The sequence below is a fragment of the Ictalurus punctatus genome, chromosome 6 (genome assembly GCF_001660625.3).
Source record: "Ictalurus punctatus breed USDA103 chromosome 6, Coco_2.0, whole genome shotgun sequence".
Taxonomy (NCBI): Eukaryota; Metazoa; Chordata; class Actinopteri; order Siluriformes; family Ictaluridae; genus Ictalurus; species Ictalurus punctatus.
The window spans coordinates 30,330,122-30,350,425 of record NC_030421.2 but is presented as its reverse complement, the minus strand read 5'-3'; the positions used below and the strand labels follow the sequence as shown (position 1 = coordinate 30,350,425).

Genomic DNA, 20,304 nt, shown 5'->3' with positions numbered 1-20,304 from the left:
TTTAAAAAAAAAAAAAGATCTCACATAGAATTAGTGCAGTTTTATAAGGAAATGAGCTGTAAGTTATTCTGAGCATCTTGCAGAACCAGCCACGGTTCTTCTGGAGACTTTGACTATTTTTGCAGCAAAATCCAGCAGCCATCATTATGTTTTTTGTCTGAAAATTGTCTCTTACCACTTAATATGCTGGTTTCTTTACTGACATACAAACATTTTTCTGTAACATTTAATTTTGTGCTGGAAAACTAATGTTTGGAAATCTAAAATGTTGTTGTACTGACTCGATAATATCGAAGCCATGAAATAAAAATCGATAACAAAGTTTTACTAAACATGGTACCTAAGACTTTTGTACAGTACTGTATGTTCATTAGCTTTGCTGAATGCCTGACTGGTTGGCTTCCTCTTATGTAGAATGTGTTTATTTCCCCTCCATTAGCTACAGAGAAATGCATTTTGAAAGGTCATAAGTAGGGAGTGCTGCCTGTAGGAGTAAGATGTAGAATTATGAGGCAGACTTCCGCTGCGTTCACTGTTCCCAGACCAGCTTAGACCAGGCCAGAGCATGCCTCGCTTTGCCTCAGACTGTGTATGGCTAATGTTGATTTATAGTTCTCTTTGGTGGTGGTAAACATATGTTGTACCTGGCTAGACCTTGCCTCACTTTGCCTCAGGCTATGTAAATGTTTGTGAATAGGACAGGTTTATTGTTCTCTTTGGTGGTAAATTGTTATCTATTGCATATGTGCAAGTATTTAACAAAATAAACATGTAAGCTGGTTTTCTGTGACATTTTGGGAACCAGAAGGGCATTGATTATTCATTTTATTTTTGTTTTATGACCCGACCTTTGATAGAGCCATAACAAATGTCTAACTCTCCCTTTGTGTCACCATTCTCAGAACAATGTCATATCAACAATTCTTGGTGAAGTCTGGATTGTTGAATTTAACCTTGTCGAGTTTACCACTTGGAAATCTGAAATCGAGTGGCATTCCACTGCACGTTTTTTACTAAGAGGTGGGATATTCCTATATTCTGAATTGAATGGAATGCAGCAAAACATCAGTAGACACATGGTACGTTTGAAAGACAAGGCTAACTATGCAACAATATGGCAGACTGGCCACTGTAAAGACACAAAGCAAAACATGCAGCATGTAGATAACTACATGTGTACTACATGTGTAGTACAGATACTCACTTGAAGATAGCAATGAGTAGGTTGAGGAGCAGGATGTTGGCGAATAGAAGATAAATACACAGCATGATGATGGTCAGCCAATCAGGAAAGGCTGGGCTGTTGTCACTGTTCAGCACTGGACACTTGGGCTTTAGAGGATCAGAGCCATTTATACTGCAACTGTTTATGTCAAATTTGGTGTCTGGACCACACAAACACAAAGAGTGCTTAGGAATGTCAGAAATCACAACTTCTAACATTATCTACTGAGAAACAAACTACATATTTAGGCGCCAATTTACAAGGATTTTTTATAAGATCCAAAATAATTGGGATACATTGCATATTCAAAATGGGTGTGTTATGGCTGAATTACTAAGAATAATTTTGTGACTTATGCTATGTGCAAAGTAGGGGTAGAAAACAATATGTCAATTTTTGAGTGTGCTATTTTTTCTTGTAGCACAGCAGTCTTGAATTCTTGATTCTGATTGGTCAGAAGGTGAAACCAATTCATTGCTTTATATCAATGCAGTCAATCTAGTAGGCTCTAGTAACAGCTAATACAGATGTGTATAGTGGGCAATCCACATCTAATCTAACCCCAATAACAAATGGAGTACAGACTTGCTGTTATTTTACAAAGTTAATATATGATGAAGTTTTCTGTAAAGAGCCGTTTATTTAGCATTTTTAGAAGGAGTCTCCAGTGTCAGCGATTTTAACAGGCATACATAAAGCATGTTGCCTACATGGGAAGAAACAAGAGGGCAGTGGTAGTTCAGTGGTTAAGATGTTGGTCTATTGATTGGAAGGTTATGAGTTCAAATTCCAACACTGCTAAGCTGTCACTGCTGGGCCCTTGAGCAAGGCCCTTAACCGTCAACTGCACAGTTGTATAAATGAGCTAAATGTAAGTCACTTTTGATAAGGGCGTCTCCCTAATGCCGTAAAAGTAAACAAGAGGCTAGTAAGGAACTGATTGTTTATAGCTGCTGTAATGTAATTGCTAACATGAGCTTGTTGTGTGGACAGCCAACAACATATAATGTAACCATAAAAGGATAAAAATATGACTTTTTAAAACGAACCAATTGTCAGGCAACAGAGATGGCGTCAACTGCAGACAGCGCACCTATTATGGTTTTGAAACGTGCCTAATTTTGTTTTAAAGGTCTCATACAATAAATTTATATGCATCCAAGGTCAGTTTAATGTGCTCATAATTTAAACGGCAGCATTACCTTTTCTTCCCCCAGTGTCACAAACGACTCATTCAATGATCTGTTCTAAAGGATTCATTCTAAACGCCTCCTTTCAGAGAGCATACTCTGCTCTGACTGGTCACATGTGCCAATTTGTTGTGATTGGTCTACCATTGTCAGTGTGTTTCAAAAAGGAAACGCCCACTACCATAACAAGTTTCAGCTCTGTCTGTTCGCGAGCAGCCAATGAAGACCAGAAGCGGGGGGTTTTGTTACAAACCTACATAGGTTAGTACAGGAAGTAAGTCTGGAATTACTAACGACTCGTTTCAGCCCTTCAGAATCGGTTCCTTCTTTTGGGAGTCGATAACTCAGTTTGTCGTGCACTTTGATTTTTTTAAACTTTGCAGATTTTTATACATTCACAAACAGCTCTCTAACACACTACATGAAAGGTAATATCTGAAAAACCATAATAGGTGCACTTTAAAACAACTGGCAATAGCAAACAAATCCAATACACTATGTAAAATTCAAAAACAAGGAACAGGCAGTGGGTCACGCGATGTGCAAACAGATTGTCCAAGATCAAGGCAAAAATCCAGAAACATGATAACACACTAGTTACGTTAGGTGAATACCCAGAGCTGAACGAATACTTCACGAGGTGAAGGTCCAGTGAGTACAATCAGTAATCGGGTGACTGTGAACGTGACAATGAACGTGGCGTGTGGGTGTTGTAGCCCAAAGTATCCATGTTTGTAGGAGAGGTGCATTGTGGAAAGTGAAGTTAAGTGCAAATACTGGCGTGGACAATTCACGAATATAAGAAACTCCACTGTAGAATCCGTGTGACCTGAGTGTCATCCTTTTGACTAACAACAGTAATTGGAAAAAATGTATGTATTAATTGGTCGTGAGTCTTTACAATTAGTCAACAATTCCTAATTGCTCCTGTAACAGCTCTTTTGGAATGGAATTTGTAACTTTTTGCTTACTGTCCACACTGTCAGGCATGTTCCCAAATATGATGAGGTAGGGTTCATAGACAGCACCACGTATAATCCAGTTAATTCGGTCCTCATTCTCAATCAGGATACTCTGTGTGGCCACGCCATAGGCGACCACCCAGATACTGAGCAGGAACAAGAAGAAGAACATATCCATCATCTACAGAGAGAGAAAGAGAGGTAAAGAAAGACTAAATCAATCACCTCACAATGTATGAGTATCCATAACTTGTGTTTTATGTTGGAAGTACATAAAAGAATCACTCTCTTTATATGAAAAGCAGATGAGCAAACTTTCATGGAGTTCTTACCACTGTTGCATCTGGATTAGCCATCTAAATCTATACCTTTATTCCTGTAAAGCTGCTTTTTGACAATAAAAGTGCTATACAAATAAAATCACACACAATGTTATGTTATTCTCACCATTCTCCTGACAATGATAATCTTAGGTCCTAAGATCTTGCTGATGGTGAAGATAGCCATCAGGCGCAAACTGAAAATGATGAAGTCGATGCAGAGGATGATTTTCCCCACATAGAACACTGTACTCGAGGCCTGGAGCCTGGAGGAGAGATAAAGGGTCTTATCAACTTAACTTAAGGCTGTAAGCTCATATGATCACTTGTACTTTGATCTAATACAACTATTTACAATAACAAGAGAAGGAAAACATCTAGATGATTATGTAATTGCTTTTAGTGTCTGTGAAGCTGACCTGCAAACCAGGCCGGTGATGAAGAGCAATATGGACAACATGTCCAAAATGTTCCATGAGTCTTTAATATACATATTCATTTTCTTCCAAAGTTTAAACCCATTAAAATCATAGAAGAGCTAAGCAAAAGGAGACATGAGAACAAGTGAGAAAAAAAGCTGCAACCTCCATAAATACTCATGTATACATTCATTCAACTTTGTCTTTATTTGATCAGAGTCATGGTAGATCTACATTTGTACATCTACATCTGCGTAGTAATAGTGCTGACACTGATCACTGGTTGTTTGATTAAAGCAGCAGTGTATATCTTTTCTATGACTGCGCACTGTAGATATTTTACAGTAATCCGAAGATTTAATGTATTTCAGTATTAATAGGTTCTATATGGCAGAAAGGCAAATATAACTGTATAAAACTAAGGTTAGACATTTTGCAAAACAGCTAGGATTTACTGAAAGAATTTTATTAATGATGGATAAACATGTATATGCGTCATTTGATTGAATTAACTGTGTCTCTCTTACCTGTCTGACCTCCTCAAACATGAGTGAGGCGAGCCAGACATACAGGAGCAATTCCTTCCAAGATGGCGTAGGCTGGAAGTCCGTTATCAACACCAGAGCATAGAGAAACAGGAAGCCAAAGTAAAACAGGATGTTCCAGTAGAACTTCACCTGAGGACAGGTGTACAGTCCCACTAATCTTGCCCAGCAGTTTAGTGGACGCACAGAGCTGGTGTCAGACTGGTTACTAGTTGGAGAAAGGGTAACACTGTGACATATTCAGTCTTTTTTTTTTTTTTTAATAACACAACTATACATTATAACTATGTAAATAAATCTGAGCTTTGGTACAGCCAGAATGCAAATAGTGATTTTGTTTTATTATCCTTATTAATATGATAAAATACTAAACATGGCACACAATTCAATACAAATAACATTTGCCGTACAGCAATAAAACTTAAGCCATATAACGTAGTATTTAGATCTATAGATTTTAATGATCCTGAACTACTCAAACACTAAGACATAATCTAAGGCATTAAGACATTATGTTACCAAAAGTCATGTTTGTTCCTGCCACTTCTAGACATCCCAGCCACTGAATCCAGCTTCTCCTCTTCTGTCCTCTCTGCTTCCCTACGGATGACCTCATCATGCCTTCAAGGGATACACAAACACACATTATCGTCATCATTATATGTATATAAGTATAAAGGATGCCTCATAATATCTATTCCAGTAATGAATCTAACTAACTCTCTTTCCTAGCCTTCATGGTGCAAGTTTCTTTTATATGTCAGCACCATTCTAAATGAAACACTGCCACCTTGTGGCAGATCTTTACATTGACAGTTCATAATTGCATAAATGAGAACGCTATACATTTTTCTTCATAATTTTCTTCTTCTTCTTCTTCTAGGTATAATATGCCGTTTGATGCCTTTCTGTAAGCACCAGGTCAAACGACTTTTAACAGGCAACCAATGTACAATATACTATACACTATACGGTTAAATGTATGTGGACAATCAAACCCATATGCGGTTCTTCCCCAGACTGCTGTCACAAAGTTGAAAGCACGAAAGTGTATACAGTTATGAATATTTAATAATGAGAATGTAAAAAAAGAAAAGAAAAAAGATGTCAGGGAGAAAACGTTCTTGACAAAGAGGTTGTCTCTGTTTTGTCCCCCAAAAATATTTCAGAATATTTTAGAATTATTTAGAATTCTTTTCCCAAACATTTGCCCGTTTATAGATCATTTGTTGGGCTCTAATGATATCACTTGGTTATGATAAAAAGGCCAGGATGCATTGGTATACCAGTTCTTACAGTATTTAGAGAATGTGCTGTAATTTGCTGTTACCTATAGACCAGAAATCCGGTGTAGATAAGAGGAAAGAAAAACATGCAGAGCAGCAGCTTCCATTGTGGGTTTTCCACTGCTAACTCACCACACCAGATCTGAGTTAGCAAAGCCTGAGAAAACACGATTCACCTAACCATATTATATCTCACATAATGTTTTTTCAAATGCAATACTTTAGTTTTTATTGAGAGTTTTAATCCACACTGTGTTTACCTGGACCCCTGGGTGAGCTATGAAGCTCTTATCATGGGCTTCAAGAGCGACACAGAGACAGGTTGTACTACCCCATGATGGAGTGACACGGGTCAGCAGTTTCTGTGCTCGATGCTTGTCATAGCGATGGCACTCACTGAATACACCTGCGACAGGAAACAGGAATATATTTCAGTGAAGCTGAGATAGGGATGCTTATGTTTGAGGTTACTTGAGGGTTTTTTTGTTTGTTTGTTTTTTTTAAATAACAATTTAAGACCATAACTATGACTGTATGAGTGAGTGTCTTCTTGTGTGCTTATACTTTACTATACCAATGGCTTGTTTCTCATAGTGATCAGCAAGCTCCCTCATCGATTCAGCCTCTTCCCCAGTGTCTCCTCCTGCTTGAGCAAGCTTCTTCAGTATTTTACTGGCAGCCAGAGAAGCAGCAATACAATCATTGCACTGCACGCACACACACACACACACACACACACACACACACACACACACACACACACACACACACACACACTGTAGTTATGTACTGTATATAACACTATTCAAAACAAGTGGTGTCTTTATGTGTGCTTAAGTCTCTAGGTATGTGTTTCCTTGTTGGGCACAAGTAACAAAGTCCTCACCTTGTAAACATGACCCCATAAAAGGTCCCCACTATGTCATGTCTCCAGTGCTTGGAGTGCTATGTGTAGGATTTTTGTAGCCGCACTGGTGATACAAGAGCATGAAGCTCTACGTGAAATCCCATGCACCCATACATTTAGAGAGCTACCATGTTGGTTCCCAAAACTTATGATGCATCACTAACATGCTGGCACAGTAGCTCCTGGGCCTTAATAAGATAACACCCATAACTGGAGATGTAACGGGTCCAAAAATTATGTAGCTCTTAACCCTAGTGATTCTGCAACTGCTGTTCCAGCCATCATGTCTATTTTGTCAGGGCACCGTTTATATATATTGTAAATGTGCAAGATAGCTATTTCAGAAAATTGTTACACTGTTAGTCACTTACTTATGCATGAAAAACAAGTTAGGTGTTTGATCAGTTTTGGATGGAGGATCAATTTGAATGTATGCTAAGGCAGGCTTAAATTTAGTCTGCAGCACATTAGTTGCTGCTGTCAGGCCGGGTTTCTCTAGGGCTGTACAGCTAAGCCATCTGCCCATACAGTAACCTTGCTCTAGTCCTATGAAAACAGGTTCTATCTATCTATCTATCGATCTATCTATCTATCTATCTATCTCACAATCTGCGATCGATTAACGACCCACGTTTAGTAGTTCCCACTCGGCATGGCACAAGGTCCCTTTCCAGAACCTTCACGCTAACTGTTCCTCAGTGGTGGAATGAACTTCCTTTCTCAATCCGGACCACAGAATCTCTCACCATCTTCAACAAACAGCTAAAGACCCACCTCTTCCGTGAACACCTAACCAACTCATAAAAATAAATAAATAAATAAATAAAAAATTGCACTTACACCTCTACTCTGTGCACTTTGCTTCTTCTGGAACTCAATTAAAGATCTTGTATGGTAGCGCTACTTGTATTGTTCTCTGTTTGATATATTGCTTTGCTTGTATTTTTCTCATTTGTAAGTCGATTTGGATAAAAGTGTCTGCTAAGTGAATAAATGTAAATGTAATGTATCTATCTATCTGCATACAGTATACAACAGATGTGAGTACACCCCTGTGCAATATCACTTAAATGTCAAATAATTAAAAACATTGTATCACCTCTTAATGATTGCATGTTGAGTATTTCCTCTTATGAACAATCAAAAACAAAAAATACAGGCCCAAAGTAGAAACTCAATGCAACAAAAGTGAACACACCTGTGATCACTGACACACAAATTAGAAAACCTGTAATCATTAAAACAATACTGAGTACACCTGTGAATTTCAGTTAACTGAGTGCCATGAACATGGTTATAAAATGGCTTGTGAACACCAGAACCATCTCAGTTTTGGACCTATGGGCTGTGTCTGTCTGAATGTCTGCATCATGGCACCACACTGAAAAGAATTGCCAGAGGAACTGAAAAATCTGATTGTGAGATTCACAAAGATGAAAAAGGGTACAGGAAGATCAATGACCAACTAAAATCAGTAGAACCACAATTGCAGCAGTAATCAGGAGGTATAGAATGAGCCATAGTACCACTAATCAGAGCCACAGTGGCCATCATCCTAAAATGATGCAATGGACAGTGTGCTACTTAGACAATCTAGCTCTGTCTTTTTCAGATGGGCAAGTGCTTCAGACTTGGCAAAGAGGTAGTCAATGGAAATCAAAGTATTTGTAACAGCTCAGACAGTGCAAACATTGCATAACATCAACCTCTATGAACAGTGTACAAGAAAAAAAAACCCTTGGTTGCTCTTTGAAAGAAAACTGCAAGATTACATTTTTCTAAAGAACATGAAAAAAGCCTGATGAATATTGGGGGCACATTATTTGGTCAGATGAAACTGAAATTTGTTTGGCTCAGATGGGGTTTAGTATGTTTGGCGTGAACCTGGCTAGGACTACGATAGTGAATGCCAGATACCAGTCGTGTGTGAGGACTCTTCCCACAGCATGAATTTCACGCAATGTTGAGTTCCCTTTGAAATAGAACCACCATTCTTTTTCTGCACAAGAAAATATGATTAGTAGAGCCCATTGTTTTGAATGGTGGCGTCCACTGTTTTGCGTCTATTGTGTCTCTGTCCAAAAGGGAACGCAATTCTTGGGTCAGAGCAGCGACTTTTTCAGGATCTGGAAATGATGAAGCCTGTAGCCTCAAGAATGTTGGGGCTGATGATGGAAATAGAGTTCATACCCTTGTGACAAAGTCATCAGGACCCACTGATCTGATGTACTGTAGTTACCATATACACTCTTCACTGATGCTCAGTTTGTGTGGTTTTCTGAGATTTGGGGCTTTTAGAGGTGGATCAGATGCCCTTGTTTTTATTGATAGGGCCTTGTGTGAGGTTCAGTATGCCTGTGACTCCAATGAGACCTGTGGGCCTTTGGAGAGGATTGGAGTGTTGGCTCAGTCTTATGCAGTCCCGTGGGGTAATTAGACTGAGTTTTCTGTTGGCTTTGTGATTGAAAAGCCTGGGCTCTCCAATCTAGTGCCTCTGTAGCCCAGGTATGCAGGGAAGACCTTGCAGGGTCAATTTGCATTCTTCTGGCAGTGTGATCTGTGACAGTCATACCTGATGACTAGTGTTGACCAAACTGGTGGAGAATTTTACCATTTCGCAAGTCATGTGTTCTGCTGTTAAAAGTGAAGCTTTGATCAGCTTCAGGACATAAAAATCAGCCTCAAGTATGTGGACTAGCCAGGTCCCTCTCTGGATACTACCTGTCCTGAAGTCAAGTTGTCCGACTTGGTCGTCATTTTTTGAACCATTGTGTGTAGTTCAGCTCCAAAATCAATTATTTTAGGTGAGCCATATCTGATGTCAGTGTGTTCACCTGCTCAAACAGCGCTTGAAGACAGCATTGGCTGGGCCTGGGTGGTCTTAAAATCAGGTTCTAGGTCTGTTGCCATGCTATTAAAGTTAGCATTGGCACGGGTTTGCATTCAGTTTGGGGAGCTTCTGAGCCAACTCCACTGCGGTTTGTTGAAATCATTAACTGAAGTTTGCAGGCATAAGGCACCACTGGTCGAAGAAGAGCGGAATAATAGATGACAGATAACAACATCCTCTCTACCTCAGACACTAAGTGTAGCAGTTCTAGTTACTAAGTAATGGTCAGTTCTCCAAAATAAAGTGGAATGGGCACACTCACTGCAGTGGTAGCAAAAGGCAAAAGAAAACAGAAGAAAAATACAATGTCTATTACAGCATTGGAGGACAGAAAAACTGTAGCTGCGACCATGGTCACAAGCTGTACATCCGGTTTTGTATGTACAAAAGTGAGTAGAGAAAAGGAGAGGAAGTGACTTTGCACAAAGCATTTATTGACTACTAAGTCACTGTCACTTCATGACTTGAAGACTCATGGAAAGTCTCAGTATGGTACATACTCACTCACACTATAGAAGTATTAAGTAATGTCCATGATCATAGTTTCAACAAAGGTGGCAACAGTTACGGGAAGTGGAAAACTTGTAAGTCTTTTCACTAGAACTGTAATTTAACTTTTAACAATTATGGACTGCCCATTATACTGAACATCTATTACTAGGCTAATTTGGTGTTAAATTGACTACTGCGTTATTCCCCAGAAAGAATAACCAAAGAACCCTAGATTTATATTTTTCTAAGGATGTACTTATATTAGAACCTGTTCCCAAATGATCTGTGCCAGGTCTTTCTGATTCTGCAGCACGCTCCAAAGGAACAGATCTCTGGCTGCATCACACACTGTGTCTGGGTCCCTCTCCTTCCCTGAGCGGGCCGGTTCTTCAACCTGGCTTTTGGGTGTGGTCTGTAAAGCCAAAGGAAATGGTAATTTGTGTGAGTAGATTTCACTGATATTTTTTGCTTGAATATGTTGATTTGCACTCTCATCTGAGACGTGGAGATATACAGGTTTTGACACTTTATAAAATGATTAAGTCTAAGCTTATTAATTAGCTATCCAGCATATTATTCAGTAACTAGAATAAAGCATTACTTGGTAATTACAATTACTTATTCAGTACCTGCAGTGAAAAAACGTATGTCATAAGGAATGTAGAATATAGTGAGAGATGTAAGTCTCTGTGGCCTCATTCAAACTTACTGTAAAATCCTTGTCATCACTGGATATCTCTATTTTGTGAGGGGGTGGCATTGGGTGGTACAGTGGTTGAGTGAACCTGCCTAGCAGGTGCCGCACTTCAGCAGCCACATGGCTCAGGGTAATCATCTTGCTTCCCTGCGCTCGCTTGGCCAGTTTGCGTGAAAACAGACAGCTGGGAAGATGCTTATACAGGTCACACAGTGTTTTTTCATCTTTGAGGAACTGAATGATGCATAGCCCATTCTCCAGCAGCAGGCGTACAAACTCAGCCTTATGGCCCACCAAGGCAGAGAACATTGCCTGGTGCAGATCACAGGACTGAGGGAAAGTAGCACATGGAATAGTTAATTTAATTTTTATTTATTTGGTTAATGTTTTTATCTGAAGTAAAGAGGCAGAATCCAGTCCAAGAAGGACTGTACTTAAATGATGGGTGAGATAGACCTCTGTTACCTCCTTTTTGTATTGTATTTTTAGTCAATTCATTTTTTAACATTAATTAATACTCAGATTTATTAATTAATAGTTTATTAATTAAATTGATAATACATTATTAATTATTAATACAGATCTGTTGTGAATTACTCTATAGAATGTTGATTTAGCAAAGAAAATATTATGAGAAATGTACACATTCAAATAAACAAGGATTGCGTGAATGGATTTTTTCCCATTTCAAGCAATCAAAGTGGTACTAAATGGTTAGTCTAACTGCACCAATAACCCTAACATTTGATTTATGAAGTATTTGCAAATATGAGACCGTATTGAAAAAAAAAAAAAATTCTAATTTCAGTTCAAATCAATTACTACTCTCAGCACTGCTCGCAATACTGTCAGAGCTGCTGTTTCTAAAAAATTAATCAAGACCAATCAGAGTGGAGAATTCAATAGTGCTGAGGTATAAATATTCAACAGACCTTCCATTTACTTTCTTCAGTGAAGATCTCACTCTCTGCAATATCCACCCGGTTCCAGGCCACAGCCAGCTGCAACTGTCTCTCTCTGTTCACACTATCACCGCACCGGGGGGCTGTGGAGATAAAGATATTATGATGTATAATAGAAGATAGATATTCTTCTGTTGTTCATGAATTACCAACACAAATAAATAAATAAAAAAACTTGAAGAAAACCTTGTATCAAATAAAGAATTCATGCATGTCACACATCACTTTGTCAGTCTCTTAACTCTTGGAATGAGATTATCAGCTTTAATTGATGGGAATGGACTGCAAGTAGGTTTGATCATGGTGGACTAGATCTGCTATGCAGCTACTGCTGCTACTGAGCGAGTATGAATACGTGCTCTGATAGACATACACAGACTTAGAGAAGTAGAGAACCATGCTTCTGCTGCAAAGGATACAGAAGTAGAACCCCCCGTAGCCGATGTATATGGTGGTGGTGGGGAGAAGGAGGGTAGGATGTGAAATTTTGTAGCACGCAGAGAGGCTGTAGCCAGTGACTTAATCAGGATAATAAAGGGTTACACAGACGGCTGATGGGCTGCTACACTGCCATCAAGTGAGCCAATCGTCGCATGGACAGAGTTTGATTCACGGACTAGACATTATTCAGAGTCTATTATGAAACTGAAAAAGAAGGAATTATGAGAGTCTGGTGAAGTATAAGTGTCATGTACCAAGTAAAAGTCTTAGGGGTTTATTGTAGGCGGTTCAGTAATTTCATGCAATGTGAATAAACCACTCAGCAGACCCAGTGGAAGGCTAGCAGATTATATACTTTGTTAAATCCATAGCCACTAATGGAAGTATAAAGCTCTACCACACTTTGCTGGCCAAATTTCCATTAGGGTTCTATACTCCTTACAGTTAAGAATTCCTCTGAGTATTAACCTCTGAGTATTTCCAGGTAATGAAGGGCATGATGGATACCAATGATCAAATTGCACCTTTTAGAAAAGCTTGGAGAATGGCTACATCCACGTCGTTGTTTTTCTCCTCGTCAATGCAGAACACCGTCAACAGCTGCGGGAACTGGACAATGTCTTGAATCTGTGAAAATTCCGGCGGGGGTGGGGTGTCACATAGAAGTTAATTTGTTGCTAAAGTGAGGTAGGTCCTACCCTTTTTTCCTGACTCTTTAATGTTTAATGAAATATTACTGGAATCATTCCACTAATAAATTCTACTAATAAATGCCCAACAGGCATGAAAAAAATGAAATGAATACTATATAAACAGGAAATTCATATTCCCATATTACAATTACTGATAACAGTTAACATTATGGTTCATGTACACTTATGTAAACAGTAATCAACAACAATAATAATTAAGTTTCCGAATGCCCCTATGTAAAACCAATACACTCAAAATTGAGCTTAGTTGTATAATAATAAATATAAATATTTGGGGGAAAACTGTGCATCTTGCACAGTGCTGTGGCACAATCTGGAGCTGAAATGTCAGTATTTTCATGGAAAATTATAGCTCTGCTTTAAATTATTTTCCATAGAAACCTCTGAAACTGCAGTGTATTTTGTAATTTACTGTCAAGGGTCAGAATTGTTTTGTTCCAACCTTTTTGGTCCACTCAATGATGTTCAGTTCAGAAAAGTTATTAAACTCTTCTGCAAAAAACTTTTTCATCAGTCGTTGGATGAGTGCTATTGTGATCTTGGACAAAGGTAGGCCAGCCACATTGGCAAGGACATCAGCCAAGCGCCCAGAACCTTCCAGAACAACACATGGACTGCTGTTCATCATGGAGCTGTATATTGTCTGTGGGAAAAAATATGCGGCTTCAGAGCAAAACGGACAGAACAGGTTGGTTTAGAAAGAGAACGCGAATTTGATCTCACATTTAGGGTTCCAGGTCCACCACCTAGTACCACACAGACGACTGGAATCTTCAGTTCACTCTCTGGTAAGAATGATTATCAGTCCATTAGGAATAACTACTATAACACTACTAGATTCAGTATTTGAATGCTGTAATGCTGCAATTTAATGAAGAACCTTAATAATATATAAAAAGAGACTGGAGATTTTCATCACACGCCTATACAAATCTGCACACTCACCTGGTTTTTCTAGAGGCTGGTCTGAGATGAGTTTCTCCAGTCGTCCACGAAGTTCAATTTCAGCCCCATATTTGCCAGATGTTCCATCATCCACCAGCAGGAAGTGAGAGTGATTAACATCCAGGCAGGATAAGTGACCCTGACAATGTTCATCCAGATAGTAATGAGCAGGAAAGCGACCCTGAAAATGGAACAGAAAGATAGATTAATGGGCAGATAAACAGACAATTTAGAGTGGCATACAATCAAATCAGGGTTTCATCAAGCTTGAGTTAGTGTCTGTGTGGAGTTTTGCATTTTCAACAGATGTCTCTGTGTGGGTTTCCTTTGGGTTCTCTTGTTTCCTTCCACTTCCCCAAAACATGCTAGGTGTATTGGTTACTCTAAATTGCCCCCTCGGTATGAACAAGTGTGTAAATATGTGTGCGCATGATGTCTTACAATGAACTGGCATCTCATCCAGGGTGTATTTCTGCCTCTCATCCAGTAATTGGCTTCCTGACCATCTGCTTACTCCAGATGAATGAATCAAATCATACTTATTTTACAGAGCTTATATTCTTGTCATTTGACCTGCCAGTAACCAGGTAAAATAAATATAGTCTGAAATTATTTTGTTACCAAAGTAATTTAAAACAAACAGATGAATTTAGACCCTGTCACATGACCTAGGATGAGGAGAACATGCACAGAATATCCATACAGACAGTAACTTGATCTCAGGATCTAACTGGGGACCCTGGAACTGTGAAATGGCCATGCTAACTGCTGCACCACCATGTTAAGATGCTCTGAATAAGAGAATTGTGTCAAATGATTTGAAAAGGTAATCACTTCTGGGTGAACCAGAGCCTGGCGGTTGTAGATGACCCCCCATGTGGCCACTCCGATAGCCACAATCTGGCCCCCTACAGTGTTACTGCTTAGATTATAGTCCCGTACTGCTCTCCCAACATGTTTCATCACACCTGTGTTTGTTCCCCCAGTCAGGATCCATGCACCTGTAACAGACAGAATTGAATTGCTTTTGTATAACTGCTGCTATAATCATAAAGACTATCCTGTGCTCATTCTATGTCTCATATTCACAATATGTTTGTACCACACACTGAGTACCCTTTGACTTTACAGTATACAGTTGAGAATCGGTAGATGATTTATAATCCCACTATTGGGTGTTATTCAGAAGAAGGTGTGTTCACTTTTGAGTCTGGTTCCTCTAAAGGTTTCTTTTTTCTGTTCTCTCAGGGAGTTTTTCCTTGCCACTGTCACCTCTTGCTTGCTTATTGTGGATCTAATCTTATATTTATATTTCTGTAATGCTGCTTTGTCATAATGTCTCAATTTCAATTATCAGCTGAACCAGCTGGACAATTTGGCACAATTTAGCATTTTAGCCAAAGCAGATTTCCAGAAATCTACGTCTAGAACCCCAATAAACAAGCAAAAGGCAACAGTAGTAAGTAAAAAAACTTTCATGAGGTGAGATTAGCAAGAGATCTTGAGAGGAACAAGAGGTTTACCCATCACTCTTAAAGATAAAGGTTCCAATTAGAACCAAAAATGGGTTTTCAACCTGAATGCTTTTAAGTTGCACAAAGAACCTTTTACGCTCAAGTTTTTTAGAGAACCATCTATTTAATGATTCTTCACAGCAGTGCCACAAGGAACCTTGCTATCATAAGTTCTCTAAAAAAAAAAAACCTTAGTTAGTGCTTTAAGGAAATAAAGCAGGGTTCTTAAGAGTGTTGCCATGTCTTTGTGTTCCAGTCCCACAAAGACATTTATAGGGTTCACTTTAACCTGTTAACAGAAGATACCTTGAAGAACCAATGCACTGCTTTGAAGAACCTATAATGAAACAATAAGAACTTCTTTAATCTCCAAAGAACCATATAGCTCAACTCAGGAACCATATACAATGAAAAATGCTTATTTGCAGAACTTTTATTTTTAAGAGTGATCCTCCTATGGAAGAATAGTGTGATACTACTACTACTACTACTACTACTACTAATAATAATAATAATAAGAAGAAGACGAAGAAGAAGAAGAAGAAGAAGAAGAAGAAGAAGAAGAATAAAGCCCCGTCACGTCTTGTTCTATTACTCTAGAGCAGTGTTATTGCAGAGGGTGTTCACCTGTGGTTTGGGCTACTTTAATTAGTCCTCTACGGAATTTGTTTTTCAGGTCTGTTTTAATGTCGAAGTTTTTGGCTCCTCCTGTGACTGATATTAACAAGTTAGGGGGCTGGAGCTTCCAGTAATCGGTCATCAGTTGGTACAGTTTCTCAACAGGAGTATCTGAGGATACACGGACATACTGGTCCCACGTGAGCGCATGGAATCACAAAAACAAAAAAACCACAAACATATTAAATATCAAACTCCAATGTATCCTTGGTAAATAAAATGAGCAGATAAGCATACTTTCCCAGAGAAATCCAATTCCCATTTACCCTGCCTGTTTTCTGTCCAATTCCTCCAAAATTAATGTCTCCAAATGCGTCAGTAGGAACCTCCCTTATGTGCCTGTGTTTATCATACTGCTGCCCAGTATAGTCCTCTGGCTTGATGGCTTCATCTTTGTGATCAGGCTTTGGATAGCCACACATACAGATCTCCTTTCTAATTGCAAAAACCAACATAGACACATGTTCATAGTCAAACACTGACCTACTAACACAACAGTCTAACTTTAATGGAGAAGGAATGAATATGGTAAATGGATAGTGACAGAAATATGTAACCAAAGTAGTACACATAGTAATATATAGTACCTAGCCCCTAAAAATGCATATTTCTCTAACTAGACCGGACTGGTTTGTCTGAGCAGAACATGCAAGGTCAGAATAGGGGTGCATATTTGCTGATGTATACCTGCCATCTTCTACATAGAAGCAGCACTCTTTTTTCTTGATGTTGGCTTTAATCCAGGAGGAAAACGAGCAGCGCTGGAAAGAGGAAGATGGAGACAGATATCTGCTTTTAGCCACACACACAGATAGAGCCTGCACTCCGTCTTCCATCGACATACTCACACAGACACAGACACATTAACACACACACAACAGAGTGAAAAAAAGACACTGCAGTGGAGTGTATGCAGTGGAGCGAGTGCATGGAGTGAGTGCGCTCGGTCATAACACTGATGACATCACTATAATGAGACGTGAGAGCAGCCAGGGGACTGCTGTGAAAGATGCTGATCAGGATGAGAAAGCTCCATTAATGTCTCACATGTCAATAAAATCAAACTTTCCAAATGGAGAAAGCACTTAGGCTTGCTTACATTTCACCACACAAGAACATTTATAAACCATTTTCAATAATGAATTAACTTAAAGTGTTTGACTTGGTTTTGAATATATAATGATTTTTTTTAAAAAAAAAGAAAAAATAAGTATTTCTGTGTCAAGATCATGCAAATATATGAAATAAGAACTCAACATCACATATTATTAAGTATTCAAAAACAGTTTCCAAACATAAATTTATTGCCTCACCTTGTTTATTTGTGACATCAGGGTGTTAAATTCTATATTTTTTAACTGCTGGTTTTCCACCACCATTGGATGTATTTTACTCTCTCTTCTGTGAATTTCTGCAAAATTTGGATGTAAAATATACAAAACATCTTGACCTTGCAAATACATATGATATTAAATGAAAGTTATCAAAGCCACATGCATAAACTGTAACAATGACAAAAGCCACTTAATATATCTAAAGAATTCCATCAATAGCAAGGACTGCTCTTTCAAGGATTATTATTTTTTTTTCAAGGATGATTCGTCTTCTAGGAGCTTTGAATTATTTCTCCTTGATGCAACAGAGAATTGAATTCACATGCAACACTCATATTGAGAGTCATATAATCATATACATCCTGTATATTCAACACAATCAGTAACTTTAGCATTTCTTCTTTATGACTAAAGTTCTACAAAAGGATTAAAATTAAAATGGGTTCCTCTTTACAGGTTAGTTTTGATCAAAATATTCTCCTTATGCCATCTCAAGCAGTTTTCCTTTGCCACTTGCTTGCTTAATAGAGATCTAGATTTGCAGAAAAGTGCAATGCAAATACAACGTGAAATGCAAATACATTCTCAGCCTTATTGATCTTGACATTGCACAGTTATGGGCAGACTACCATAAAACAATGAGGAATAAAAATCTACTTACTGTACATTGTTTCTTGTTCTTTGTTCTGCTGCAGCGTCAGAGGAGTGCTGTTCATATGAGCAGTGCTCTATCAAAATACAACACCACAATGATGACAGCAGTATTTATATCTACAGTACATCAATGCAGTTCCAAGCATCTCATATCCTCTCACCAGCTTCAGCTCTAAACATGCAATGATACATCTTATCTATTGATTTGCCAACCCCATCCCCTGTACCAACATATAAAGTAAACAGTCAGTCACAGCACCGGAGAAATTTGTGACATATATATTTCCTAGACAAACAATTAGGCAATATGTTCATTTGCCTCGAAAGCCATTCATTCCCTGGTGGGGAAAGAATCTTTAAGGCAAAAAAGCAAAAATTCATCTGTTGTGTGCATGTTAAATTATTTTTACTTACAAATAAACCTGTAAGTGTTCCAGAAGTGTTGCTTTCTTTGATCTCCCCCATTGCTTCAAGTGCTTTCAGATCTGAGTTCATTAGAGTTCTATGAATTTGTTCTATGAAAAAAAAGTAAACTGGGTAGCGTGAGAAGCAGCTTTAGTGCTGTTTCATGCGTCAGACTTCAACTGTGTCTAAGGTTTCTAAAGCCGTTTGCTTGTCCTTCACACTTGAATCAGTAGTCTCAGTGATGGTTGCTGAGTGACGCCTAAACTTAGTATTAAGTTTTCTATGAAGCAGCAAAGTGTCCAGTAATACTCAGTCTATTCAAATGAGCTTATGTGTCAATGTGCCAAAAGCACTTTAATGGGTAAATGAATCAACCTTGGGTCACTATAAAAGTTATGCTATGTGCTCTGATTGACATGAGATTGTGTTGTAGAGATTTACTTTTAATTGTGACAATTCATGTGTACTACCTCGACTGGGACAATTTTCCAGAATGTTTGATATAAACCAGATGACACTGATGATTTAAGTGTCATGTTTACATCATCACAAAAACAGTAAAAGAAAACTTTTTTTCTATACACAGTATTGTGCAAAAGTTTTAGGCACTTAGGTGTGGGGGTGTGCGTGTGTGTGTGTGTGTGTGTGTTAGAGAGAGAGAGAGAGAGATTTCACAAGCTTACATTCTGCTCATTTATTTTCACATTCAACCATCATGTATTTTCTAACAGTGGAGCTATACAAAACAAACCCCCACAATCTAAATTTAATGTGTGGTTGCAAGATAAAAATTCTAATTTATTGAATTAAATAAATATTTAAAGTCGTACACATTATTTTGATGAGTTGTGTTGACATAATAATGTTGATAATTACATCAACTTAATATTGTGTGTAATTTCTGCGTTAATTGATTTAAAACAAAATTTATGTCGTAGTACATTTACATTTATTCATTTAACAGAGTGTTAGAGGACCTGTAGACTGAACAAATACTAAGGACATTACAATTTGAATATCATTTCACTTACAATTAAATTCTACTAAAGCAATGAATTTGGGGGCATGTTCTCAATTGTGATATGACCAATAGTGGACTCGTGTATAGGCTACACCTGCTAATACATTTGATAGACTATTTTGCACTAGTACACGTAGCTAATGCTAGTCATATTTAGCAGTGTAATTTGAATATCTACACTTTAGTTTACCATAGCAGTGGATAAGAAGGAAAAAGTTTCATTTGACAAATCTGTTCATCTAGAGAGGGCTTTTCATTTGTGCTATAGGAAAAATAAGCATGATTACATTTCTGCTTATTCATGTAACTACATTGTGTAATCTAATTTCATGTATTGATACATTTTTTATTTTATTTTTTAAAATCTTTTGTCATTTGCACACGTAGCCTTCTAGCTCCACAGCCTTTGGACTGTGGATAGTTCTATGAGAGAGATAAAAGTAGTAGACAAAGAGTGTTTATTTTTTGTCTATATTGCTCATTTCATTCAGTGCTTTAACGTCTATAAATCCTGCAGAGATGTTACGTATGAGATTTGTAATGTAAATCACGCTGGATTTTACTTACTATTGTTATAAAACTTAAAGGCGGTCATTTTTCCTGGTTTAAAAGACTGCATTCTACTGCAGACAATCTAAATGGAGAAACGTAATTTTAAAAATGATTGTCAACTTAACAACTTGTGTTCATAATTATGGTAATTT

At 38.1% G+C, this 20,304-nt stretch overlaps 1 protein-coding gene across 1 annotated transcript in view; it reads right to left on the bottom strand.

The window, feature by feature from the left end:
* trpm2 (transient receptor potential cation channel, subfamily M, member 2) overlaps window positions 1–18,771 on the bottom strand; it is a 31,398-nt gene extending 12,627 nt beyond the window's left edge. Inside the window, exons 1-23 of the mRNA XM_017469195.3 lie at window positions 18,589–18,771; window positions 18,182–18,248; window positions 17,500–17,597; window positions 16,874–16,947; window positions 16,453–16,621; window positions 16,136–16,316; window positions 14,829–14,995; window positions 13,995–14,175; window positions 13,773–13,834; window positions 13,492–13,692; window positions 12,861–12,963; window positions 11,866–11,978; window positions 10,946–11,263; window positions 10,505–10,648; window positions 6,522–6,654; window positions 6,208–6,353; window positions 5,992–6,104; window positions 5,181–5,282; window positions 4,644–4,869; window positions 4,117–4,235; window positions 3,825–3,963; window positions 3,387–3,558; window positions 1,205–1,385 (exon numbers count right to left, since the gene is read on the bottom strand). Coding sequence (XP_017324684.1) covers window positions 1,205–1,385; window positions 3,387–3,558; window positions 3,825–3,963; window positions 4,117–4,235; window positions 4,644–4,869; window positions 5,181–5,282; window positions 5,992–6,104; window positions 6,208–6,353; window positions 6,522–6,654; window positions 10,505–10,648; window positions 10,946–11,263; window positions 11,866–11,978; window positions 12,861–12,963; window positions 13,492–13,692; window positions 13,773–13,834; window positions 13,995–14,175; window positions 14,829–14,995; window positions 16,136–16,316; window positions 16,453–16,621; window positions 16,874–16,947; window positions 17,500–17,597; window positions 18,182–18,248; window positions 18,589–18,669 — 3,290 coding nt within the window. The 5' untranslated portion in view covers window positions 18,670–18,771. The remainder of the gene's footprint in view (window positions 1–1,204; window positions 1,386–3,386; window positions 3,559–3,824; window positions 3,964–4,116; window positions 4,236–4,643; window positions 4,870–5,180; window positions 5,283–5,991; window positions 6,105–6,207; window positions 6,354–6,521; window positions 6,655–10,504; window positions 10,649–10,945; window positions 11,264–11,865; window positions 11,979–12,860; window positions 12,964–13,491; window positions 13,693–13,772; window positions 13,835–13,994; window positions 14,176–14,828; window positions 14,996–16,135; window positions 16,317–16,452; window positions 16,622–16,873; window positions 16,948–17,499; window positions 17,598–18,181; window positions 18,249–18,588) is intronic.
* Window positions 18,772–20,304: the final 1,533 nt, after the last annotated feature.